At 39.1% G+C, this 12,200-nt stretch overlaps 1 protein-coding gene across 2 annotated transcripts in view; it reads right to left on the bottom strand.

Annotated features, from left to right (window-relative positions):
• The window catches only part of Gad1 (glutamate decarboxylase), a 38,495-nt gene extending 26,802 nt beyond the window's left edge, over positions 1-11,693 (bottom strand). Inside the window, exons 1-4 of one of the 2 annotated variants that reach the window (XM_076429183.1) lie at positions 11,459-11,693; positions 10,208-10,293; positions 9,396-9,486; positions 3,710-3,946 (exon numbers count right to left, since the gene is read on the bottom strand). In XM_076429183.1, coding sequence (XP_076285298.1) covers positions 3,710-3,946; positions 9,396-9,486; positions 10,208-10,264 — 385 coding nt within the window. In that variant the 5' untranslated portion in view covers positions 10,265-10,293; positions 11,459-11,693. The remainder of the gene's footprint in view (positions 1-3,709; positions 3,947-9,395; positions 9,487-10,207; positions 10,294-11,458) is intronic. The other variant, XM_076429184.1, reaches the window with a different exon arrangement.
• Between the last annotated feature and the right edge of the window lie 507 nt (positions 11,694-12,200).

The raw sequence follows: 12,200 nt of genomic DNA, 5'->3' as shown, positions 1-12,200 counted from the left end.
TGAACTATAATTTCGATCAAATATTTCCCGTTGTCAGGAAGTTCGAGACGCATTATAGATGTTGCTCTCCAGAAGTTCCGATGTTATTTAATAATCTCGGAACAAGGGCGGTGGCTGGAAGTTCCTCCTCCGGTATCGGAATTAATTTAAGTTTCCGCGGAGAGTTCACTGGCGCGCGATTAATTATTTTTCCATATTGCACACGTGCCAAAAGAACGATGCAGTAGTCTCCCCTCCTATTGAACCCTTTTCCAGGTCGATTGATCTGGAGCATCTTTATTCCCGATATCTGCAAGATGCTTCTCAAAGGAAGACAATGCTTTCTCCTTGATTTTAGGTCACGGAGAGCCTCAATCTATTCAAATTCACCGTTGCGTGAGCCTTTCTATCGAGAACACGTCGATCTTACATAAAGAAGGATCGATCATCGGTGTCAGTAACGTGAACGCGATCAATCAAAATTCTTGCGAGTGTCTTCGATTTTCGATATGAACGCAAAATTTTCGCATATCACATCGAAAGCCTTTATAGAAATATCTTCCTGCATTTTTAGCCGTCAAAAAGACAGAATTTGCTCGTTAAAAATACACGAATCAACTTTATTAGGATTTATATTGCTCTGTAAAGAATAATTTTGATTACATAATTTCACAGACTGTCACCTATCTCACAAACAAACTGGATCTAATAAATAGAATAACTAAGTAACAAAATGGTTTCTTTTTGTCAGAATTTTTACGAAGTATAATTTCGATTAAATTTCCATTTTTGATCTTACAAGAATTTCCATCTAAATTCGTATTCCTAACGAGATCAGCCAAACCGAGAAAAATGAACTACTCTATAGGGTAGAAAAACCTATTAACTAACAATGTTCACTTATCAGAAGTCGTTCAGTATTATTTACGAGAAATGTGCATCGAGAGCTGCAGAGTACGGTCGCTGTCATGAAAAGTTAGTGATCGTGAAACACCGGAGCATGGTCGATGGTAAGAACATTTAGCAAAAAACGGGACCGCTTATTCAACACCGTGCGGCACAGCTATCTTTCACCGGGTATCTCCTCTTTTTTATTACGCCATAGTTCACGTGGCCGTCGTCGCTCGGTTTCTTATCAAGCATCCCCTCGAAAATATTTTCGAGCGTATCTGCAATCAATTGATTCGCGGGTAGGGTGGGGACAGCAGAAGCTGCTTTCACGGTTTTGCGAGAGACGGAAGAGAGAGAGAGAGAGATCTCGGCCCGATACTCTCTAGGTCCCGTGGTATATAATCTAATAACGAGTTTTCGTCGGCGGCGTATATCGTGCACGCGGCCTTCGACAGAGGGTGGTCGTCTGCATCGCAGCCAGCCAGACAGGCCTGATTTCTGGCCTAAGTGGTTAGCCCTCCTCCATTGTGCATTAGCATCTATTCAAGCTGGTAATCGAATCCTACCGAGATAACGAACTTTCGCGGGGGATTTGCGGTTGACTTTCGCCGCACCGTGGCCCGTGATACCTCGGTCTTGACAGCCGGCCGATAGATTAGCATCTACGCGCGAAATTTCGACCACTGTTACCGAAACAGTGTTACACTTGGTGAAAAATAAGCAGAATAAATTTGAGCAGCCTCCGAGGTCAATTTTAAACTAAGAAAGCGGACAGGCTCGTTTCTGATCAGTAGACTGTGTATCTTTATGGGAAACAAAAATTTTCTGCATCAATTGCAAAGCAGAAATCTATTGGGAACCAGATACAAATCTGATTCTTCCTGGTATAATTTAACACCTTGAAAATAGTATATCCTTAGTCCTCAATTAGGGTAACTGCACCAGTGAATGAACATTTAAGAAATTGTTCAGAAAGATATTTTATTTAAAAAAAAATATGTGAATTAAAGGAATCTCATATATGCCAAATGGCTCCCTATACTTCATTTGTCAAAAATAAATGAAATTATTATAATATTATTTTTCTTTATTAAACGTTAAATAAAAAATATAAAAAATACCAGTCAATGAACACTATATTCTCCTCTCTCTCTAGTACCAATATATTCTTACTATATTCTTTCTATTGTACCAATAGGAATACAGCTACGAAAAAGAGTCATATATTCAATTGGTCCAAGAGTCATTATCGCTAGTATGCCGTGCGGCTTATTTGTTGAAATATACAAAAGCGTTCATTTACTGGTGCAGTTACCCTATCTTAATCTTCCTTCTGTTTTAAATTGCACCGACACATTTTTGTTATAATTGCATAATATCCGCAGTCTACTGATCAGTTACTCAGAATATCTATCAAAGTCAACCCTTTGCACTCTGAGCTATTTTAACTTGAAAATTAAACATTTCTTGCGACCTATAGTAATTCCATTCTATAAGATTTTCTTCATTTTATGGATATGGAATTGATATAATATTTAAATGTTTAGTAGTTGATTAGATACCAACATATTTAATCATGTAGACAATATTCTGAATAATTCGAATTTTTTTTTCGATACTGTTATATTCCCATCGTTGTTATTAATATTTTTATCATCTCTATCTTGACTATAACGTGGGCAACGCATACAGAGGTTATCTTGCAGTTCTTTTTTTGGCTAGCAGCTTCCCCTTATTCATTTATCACGAGGCAATGTGTATATTCTAGGGGTTGAAGCGGGCGGAAAGACTGGAAGTGTCTCTAGTCACCTTATCTCCGCCCTCTATAGCGTATGCTAAATTGAATATGAAATTATGTGGCTTATCACCCTCGTAGGCACAGGGAAACAAGATAAAACAGCGCTAAGCAATCCCCTGTTAAAAATCATCCCCGTTTTCCGTCCATTCTTCCGACGTTCACACGTTATGCGTTTGTGACAAAAAATAGGTCGATCGAATGCAACACAATGAATCATTAAAAAAAATTTTGACACACTTTTGCACTATTTTTAACTGCTTAAAATTATTAAAAGCAGAACTAAATGTCTGTATGGATTCTATAATTCTATAACAAGTTTTATGCCAAATAAAAATTTTCCTCAGCGATTCCGGGAAGCAGCAGGTACATAAAACTCCATTTCATCCCTTAGTAGTCTTTTTATGTTGAAAACAACATAACAATATTCTTACATTTTTTATATTTTTCACTGTTTTATGTTTCATCCAGTTAATTTCTTCATAAATGCATAAAAATATTCTGCAGCGATTCTGGGAAGCAGCAGCTAAGTAAAAATTCATTTCACCCCTTAATATTCTTTTTACGTTGAACACAACATAACAATATTCTTAGATCTTTTATATTTTTTACTTTTACGTTTCGCCCAGTTAATTTCTTCGTAAATGCGTAAAAATATTCCGCAACGATTCTGGGAAACAGCAGTTAAATAAAAATCCATTTCATCCCTTTAGTAGTCTTTTTACGTTGAAAACACCATAACAACATCTTCATAATTCTTATATTTTTCACTGTTTTATGTTTTACCCAGTTAATATTTCTTCGTAATAAATGCATAAAAATATTCCGCATCGATTCTGGGAAGCAGCAGTTAAATAAAAATCCATTTCACTCCTTAATAGTCTTTTTACGTTGAAGACAACATAACAATATTCTTAGATCTTTTATATATTTCACTGTTTTATGTTTCACCCAGTTAATTTAACAGTGAATTGTATTCACATCCTAACACCTCGACATTTTTTGAACTATTAAAATAGAGTAGAGAGATTGGATGACACTTACCAGTCTTCACTTGATACTTCAAGGTGGTGGAGCAATCGATGAGCAGTTGCTGAAGAGTCAGACCAGAGTCCGGGATCTCGAGGTCCAGCAGCCGTATCATATCAGAGGGATGCTGAAAGTCGAGGACCTTCGCGTTTCGATCGTTCGTCGACTTGATGAAATCGAGCAGGATGTCCACCACCTTCATCAGGAACTCCCTGGTCGCTGGGAAACCTTCGGCATTGTGTGGCAGGATGTCTGGGAGCAGAAACACAGACAATCGAAGCAAATCATGTGAATCCGAGCCTCGTGCTTCTCTTTCACAGGCTGAATCAATATTCTAATCAAATCGCAACCAAAGAACCGAACTCGTAGTTCATTGAAAACGGAATTAGGCTCGGATCACTCTTCAACCACAGTATTTTCATCATTCTTGCATTTCAGTGATCCGAACCTCGCAATATTTATTCGACTGCGAAAATTTATTTATTTGCTTTAGACAAGACTTTGTTCACACACAACAATTTATTAAACATATCGTCCGTTCATAAGAAAAGTGTCACAACTCAAAATATATTTCTAGAAAAAATCTAATAATAAATATGTACAATAAAAATTGTGGTGTACTTTGTAACTGATATTAGCCCAGTATCTAACAATGAATCTATTAACAATTAACCCAGTATCTAAGTAACAACAAATTATTTTACATTTCCAAATTGGTGGCATACAGTACAAAAATTGGCAATTTTAGGTAATTTTCAAATTGCTTTTTTTTTACTTATGTCACTCTTCTTATGAATGAACGATGTTATTGAAGGTATTTCTTACAGATAGTGTTTTTATTGAATCCTGCGAAATTGAGTAAGACAATTTTGCGAAGGGTTAATTGAAAGTTCGAGTGAAAAGTTTGTCTAATTTGTGAATTGGCATAAACTTTTGCAGTCGACTGTAGTATTCGGTGTAGAGATTGAGATAAAGTATTTATGATAGTAGTCAGAATGATCAACAAAGAGTCTCGACGGTGTGGAATCGTTAGATCAATTTTGAAAGCGGGACAGGTCGCGCTAACGTAATCGTCTAGGGTGACTCTCTAATTGTTATAATCAAGTGAAATCTCTTCTACTACATTGACATTGATTGATTTGATACCGTTTTATCGAGCGCCTCTTTGCCCAGCGCTCCCGTCGCGTCGTATCGACCTACCGTCGGCTCTCTCTCCGACGCGTCCTCGTAGAAAACGGAACTTATTAGAATGATTTCACCTCATCAAACAATTGAAAGTATAGACCTATATTGACACACTCTCACTTGTTTGGTGGGATGACACCATCTCACTTCTCGTCGTCCTCTTCTTCTCACTAATATTCCATCTTCGGGCTTCCTCCTCGACGATACTTAACTCTTATTGTGTCGTAAACATCATGCACTTGCAGAATTGTTGCACAACTAACACGCATCAACTATTCATAGTTTCCTTACAGTATTTCCACCATTAATATCATACACACTTTTTAAAAAATATACATGTGTTTAAAATGATTGCTTCAAATAATAAGTTAATTTTTTATAAAGATGTTGAGCTTCATTGTTGAGTCAACGGCAAAGAAATTGGAATAATTATGCAGTTTTAAAAAGCAACTCAATTATTCTATTTCGTACAAATATGTTGAATTACTTTGTTATGAATATGTTTGCTGTGTTTTCCTTACAGTATTTCCACCATTAATCATGCACTCTTCCAAAAAAATATACATGTGTTTAAAATGATTATATTGCTCCAAATAATAAGTGAATCTTTTGATACGAAGATGTTGAATTTCATTGTTGAGTCAATGATTGTTGTATTTTGTACAAATACGTTGAATTACTTTGTTAAGAATGTTGTTGCTTTGTCGACGAAACAAAATGAATTCCATAATCCAAGATATTTATGACAGAAATTGTTTGTGGCAATTGGAGTGGAATAGGCAGTTTTCGTAAAAGAATAAGCCCACGGAACAGTAAGTTTGCGAGGTTCTGTAGCAATTTCGGAAGTTCCCCAATGGAAGCAACATAAACTGCAGCGGGGCATTTCAATGTTCTCTTGGTAAGTCCTTGGTAGATTGAACTGTCCTTCAGTCGCATGGTAACCATAAAGTATCCCGCTGTATAAACCACCCTTCGTTTCCCGTTGCATTAAGGAGATCCCATGGATAAACAGATACGAACGACTCGGCGCCCATGCTTTAAAGTCGGAACTTTCCCGAGTGATCATAACAATGGAGACTGAACAATCTGGTGAAGAATTCGTCAATGAGATCACCATTTGTTTTTTATGGTTCTGACAATACCTTCAAAATATTCTTCAAGGTATTCTTCAAGATATTCTTCAAGGTATTCTTCAAAATATTCTTCAAGATATTCTTCAAGATATTCTTAAAGATATTCTTCAAAATATTCTTCAGGATATTCTACAAAATATTCTTCAAGATATTCTACAAAATATTCTTTAAGATATTCTTCAAGAGATATTCTTTAAAATATTTATCAAGATATTCTTCTAAATATTCTTCAAAATATTCTTCAAAATATTTGAGTTATGACTCTGAAGAAAAACGTGCACAAAATTAATTAATTTAATGACAAGGATATTTCAATAAAAGTTTGAATATCATGAACAGTGTGAACGAGATTGTCAACTCTAGTATCACAATATCTTCAAGTGACTATTCGAGAGAAATTTTTCTAGCTCCTTTCTGCGAAGTGGCTGAAAATTCAATTTCGAATAGGTATTGAAAGTGGAAGCAAGAGAAATGATATCAGCACGAACCACGTATTTTACGGAGAAAGAAAGGAATTGTGAGTGACAGAGGGAAAAGAGGGCTGTATCTTTCAATAATCACGCGAATGAGAGTCAAATGGAAAAAGAAGGGAGTCCGGGGAGCCTTATGGTGAATCGGCCTGAGCCAATGGTTAGACAAGAGAAATCCCCGGCTTGCAGGGTCCGTGCTCGAGCTAATCCAGCCCCATCAATCTAACGTCGAAAGGCCGACAGACTCTCCTTCTTCCGAGGTTTATGTCACTTCCCATCGAGAAGAGAGGCCGGTTCGTAAATACGTTCGAGATCCGGTTAATCGACATCGTTCTCCACGCAAGTATCGTTGTACTTGAACGGTTAACGGAGCCTCGATCGTGCAGAGATTCGATACGGACACGTAGCATGCGATCTCGTGCAAACTCGGTTTACAGGTTCGAGCTTAACGTCGAAACTCGTTTTGGCACCAGATGCACCGGACCCTCGGCTCCAGGCTTTAATCAAAGCGCCTTCTAGGGGCTGTTACACGCGGCAATTAGTTCCGGCGATTTATAAGCGGGATTGCCGGGTTAATTTATCGTAATGAGCGCGGAGATGCGTATCGAGGCTGCTGTTCCTACGAAAACGTTTCGCAACTTCGACTCGGCTCGAAACAAAATTAAATAATAGCTTTTAAACGCTTCTCAAGATTATGTTCAACCCTTAATTGGCTGGGTAACTCACGATACGTCCTGATATTTCTCTTAATATTTTTTAAAGATGCGTTCAAACTAGTTTATCGGGCGAAGTACTTTAAAGACTGAGAAGACATCCGACCAGTTAATAGCAGTACAAAACCAGTTGTCAGTGTAGAGAACATTTGTAACAAAATTCATTAAATGTCAGAGGTTAATCTGTTGTGTGGTTACCAGTGGTTCGTACTTGTCTTCATGGTTGTTTGTTGGAAATGTTCAATAGATACGAATGAAGAGATAAACGGATCCGCGTTGCAGCAAGGTTGCTTTAAAATTGATTCTCGGCTATGAAAAGGACCTTATCGGCATCCAACACTTCTCGAACAGCAAACAGTGCCGTGGCAAGCAAACCCTTCCGCCCTTTCTGCGGCGTGTAATCTGTCCTCAGCCACTCACCGACTACGAGCCTCTTCAGGCCAATTCTAAATCCGCCATTATTATGCACCCTTCCCGGAGCCTCGGAAAATCAGGACAATATTGTGACTCCAGGATTTCATCCTCGAGAAGCCAACGGTGCTTCCGAATGTAGGGGACGCCTTCGATATAGCTGCTAATTTATATGTATTCTCCGCGGACGTGAAAAACGGGGAATTAGGATCAAGTAGTTACGGACGGTTAGTGGTCAGACATGCGTCGGATCGAAAAGAAGGCACTGCTGTCTATTTAAAAATGATGTTTCTGGTACGGCTTAGTTAACTATTCGATCAACTTAGTTATGTTGATTTTCATAGAGCACAATCTATAAACACATTTATGTAACTTGTCAAATATTGTCGTACTTTGCATAATATTGAAGGTAGAAAGTAGACGTGACAATTAAGAGATTAGATTTAAGTAGATACAGATAGTTTGTGGTCAGACATGCGTCGGATCGAAAAGGAGCACTGCTGTCTATTTTACAAATGATGTTTCTGGTGCAGGTTAGTAAACAATTCGGTCAATTTAGTAAGATTATTAATAAGAAAAAAAATGTAGTTAGGTTGATTATCGTAGATCATAATGTATAAAAAAATTTATGTAAGTTGTCAGATATTGTCGTATTTTGTATAATATGTGTTGGTAGAAAGAGGTGGTTGAAAGTAGACGTGAAAATTAAGAGATTAGATTTAAGTAGATACTGATAGTGGTAAGACATGTGTCGAGTCAAAAAGAAGCTCTGTTGTTTAATTTATAAATTATGTTTCTGGTACAGCTTATTGTTAGTTAACTATTCGATCAACTTAGTTATGTTGATTTTCATAGAGCACACAATCTATAAACAAATTTATGTAAGTTGTCAAATATTGTCGTACTTTGCATAATATTGAAGGTAGAAAGTAGACGTGAAAATTAAGAGATCAGATTTAAGTAGATACGGATAGTTTGTGGTCAGACATGCGTCGGATCGAAAAGAAGGCACTGCTGTCTAATTTATAAATGATGTTTCTGGTGCAGCTTAGTTGACTATTCGATCAACTTAGTTATGTTGATTTTCATAGAGAACAATGTATACACAAATTAATGTAAGTTGGCAAATATTGTCGTGTTTTGTATAATATATTGGTGGTAGAAAGTAGACGTGGGAATTAAGAGATTAGATTTAAGTAGATACTGATAGTTTGTGGTCAGACATGCGTCGGATCGAAAAGAAGCACTGTCGAAGATGCACAATGTATAAACAAATTGATATAAGTGGTCAACTTGTGAACAGACGTTTAAAAGATGAAGCTTCTGTATTTTGTATAATATTGGTGGTAGAAAGTGGACGTGAAAATTAAGGGATTAAATTCAAGTAGATACGGATAGTGGTCAGACATGCATGGAATGACGATTACTTTTTGATAACATCTTCACGATAAAATAAACATCTATAGTCTAAACTATTTACTCGGCTAAGATTATATTTGCATTAGTCGACACTAATAGAAGAATTGTGAAGTAGTTATTGCAGGCTAGAGAGATGTTTCTATATTTTGTTTAATATAGTCAGTGAAAAAGAATATATATAGTGAGAATTTGTTGCTATTAGTTTAACAGGAACGTGCAGACACAAAGATCAATCAGGAGACTAAATAAAATGATGTACCTTGGTCGGATCTAATTTCTAACACATTCTACTAATTCCACATTCTATTGAATAATATTTTTCTATGGTACATGCTTCAGATACAATCTTGACGGTGTGATTCAAACTTACCCGAATACTTCAGGTCGCAGTGCTCCCTGGAGAGCGAGTACGTGTTCTCGGAACTCATTAGTCTGGTGGGTGAGTGTGTCCTGGCGAAATTCTGAAATTCACAATGAATATCTGTCCTTCGAGCAGATCGGAATCCTCGACGAAACATTCATCGCACGTATTACTGACATTCGACATCGTTTACTATCAATTCAAAAGGGAAACCTATTAGAAAGAGAAAGAGAAAGAGAGAAAGAGACAGAGAGAGAGAGAGAGAAAAGAAGAGACAGAGAGAAAGTATAACAAGCATTTCTTTTCTACGCAGACGAGACAAATTACTGAATATAAAACAAGACACTTTTGGATCGAGCCCTAAATAATCACTGTGTACTGCTAATCTATTTTTCTCAGCTTGTTAGAATTATTAAAGTAAGAATTAACTGTTCATGTGGCTCCAGTCACTTGCAATTGGTGCGAGAAATTTTTATTTTGCATGGAAATCCGCAGTCTAATAATCACAATCAAAATTATTCTTAATTATAATTAGATTCGGGCAGTTTACAGAAATTCTCAATTTTATATACAAATGCAGAGCAAGTGAACTGTATAGTGAAAAATTTTACAGCTTCGACAACTCGTATTGGCATTAATTTTCGAATGTTGTCTGTCCCAGAATTGACAGAAAGCTTGACGAGCTAATTTCAGCAGAATTGACGTTAACGAGAGTGAGATAATTAAGGACTCGATCGAGCGCATCGGCAAGGCAACCTAATAGAAAGAAGAACGAAGGGAAACAAGATGAATGAACGTGCAGCGAGATGGGAACACCTTACATATAAGTATTCCTTGATCGCTGTGATTTTAGTGCCGATCATTTGCACATTGTCCATGTCTCTGCTTGTGCCCCTCGCCTCAGTCCCTACAACAATCAACAACAGTGTCCGCTTCAGTGTTTCGCGCTGCTTTCAATATTTCTCAGCGTTCAGAGCGTTCAGAGATAAAAATTGCACAAACTGCGAAGAAGCGAGAGTAACGCCGAAGGAGCACGGCAGGCCGAGCGACCAAAGAAACATGGACAGAGAGCATTTTCGTGGTAGACTCTTCTAATGAATAGAACAAAACAGAGCGTTTCCTTGTTACTGGAAAGAGAAAGGATGATAATCGACGTATGGCCGCTCTGAACCGATCTAGAGCCGGTCCTCGGAGCCAGGAAAGTAAGCGAAAGATCGTCGTGAAGGCAGACCAGGCACTATAGATCACTTGACTAAATTATTCAGAAAAGCAGTAGAGAAAAATCGTTTGGAAATGTTTATTTGATTAATGATAAATCGTGCTTTCTCCAAGCGATCACTAGTAGAGATAAACAGTCGTGATATATTTATAAGCGTGACGTTAATTCGGGCAGCATTGGACGTTTATTAAACAGATTGTTTAAATCGAGAATAATGCGGCGTGAATGAGCTGTGCGTGAAAGCGATTAATTACTAAGTGAGAACGTGACGAAAGCAGTGACTTCGGCGGCTTGGGAAATAATTCGAGGCTCACATAAACGTAGCGATTCTAATTTTGGAGTGATTTAAATTTTTCAACCCCGTCGTAGGTTCTCAGACACCAAAATTTACACTTTGCAATCTCCCATCCAGTTGCCTCAGCCCGAGGCTCTTTATTTTACAATTATGACACTCTTCAACCCCTTCCAAATCAAATTACAAAATTATCAGGAACATTTTACACTTAGCAGCCCCCCAATCGAATAGTCTCACCCCAAAGAGCCTCCGTTACTTATGCTACACTTTCCAAACCCCTCAAAAAACTGAACAAACTGTACCTTTCTCATCAAACCAAAAATCCAACCTTGAAAAACTCGTTTCGCACTGAACAACCCCCTCGTCTGTCAATATCCTCGAACAATTTCCCAACCACGAAAACAATTTCCACCCCTCGGGCGGGCAAGAATGCAGCGAGAACCGCGGTCTCGCGGACGTTCAGCCGCGAGGGGATGCACTTGGCCAAATAAAAACCGCGGCCGACAGAGAAAAAGGATGCAATTAGGGGATGCGGGGGGCGAGATGCGAGAGACTCACCAAATCCGTTCTCCTGTTGGGTTCTGGTGCGTCGTCGAGGGTCGACGGAAGCGGCGTCGCTTTCGCGGACGGGGATCGAAGCTGTCCAAAGCGGTGGAAGGACTTAAGGGTTGGATCGTCGGCAGACTGGTGAAGCGACGACGGGCTTCGGGGTGGTTTCCAAGGGACTGCTTCCAGTCGAAAACGCCTGGACGACTCTCGAGCCTCGGCCTGACTCGGCCTGCCTCGAGTCTGCCTGACCCAGTTTCATCTCGTACAACCCACGCAGCCACCCCCTCGAAGCGGGGATAGTTTTGTGTGCGCGGGGGCGGAGCGACCAATGTATAGCCGGACCTTGCACGAGGGGTGGCTCAGTGGGCGTCGACTATTCCCGACCAATCGGACCGAGGGATTCAACTCTGACGTCAGAGGGTGGATGACGTATCGCTCTTCGTTCACCCTTATCACTTCCTCGCCCTCGAGATACGACGGCGGAGAGAGCGCTCTGTGTGCGGTTTTCGCGTCGGATACCTACGCCGCGCCGTCTCTTTTATATGTTTACGAATGTACTCTAACTTGGAACCGATGGGCTGCACAGCCTAGAGGTATACTTAGCCGCGAAATCTCCGGCACGCTTGGCCGTTCGCCGAGATACAAGCCCGCGGAATTATAAAGGGTGGCTCTCTCTGACACACCGGCCGCACCAGCCCCTCTGATATCGACAGTCGCATGAAATCCCTTTTTTCGGTGCTTCTTTACCTTT

The sequence above is a fragment of the Lasioglossum baleicum genome, chromosome 8, assembly GCF_051020765.1.
Source record: "Lasioglossum baleicum chromosome 8, iyLasBale1, whole genome shotgun sequence".
NCBI classification, from domain to species: Eukaryota; Metazoa; Arthropoda; class Insecta; order Hymenoptera; family Halictidae; genus Lasioglossum; species Lasioglossum baleicum.
This window is presented reverse-complemented; position numbering and strand designations above follow the sequence as displayed.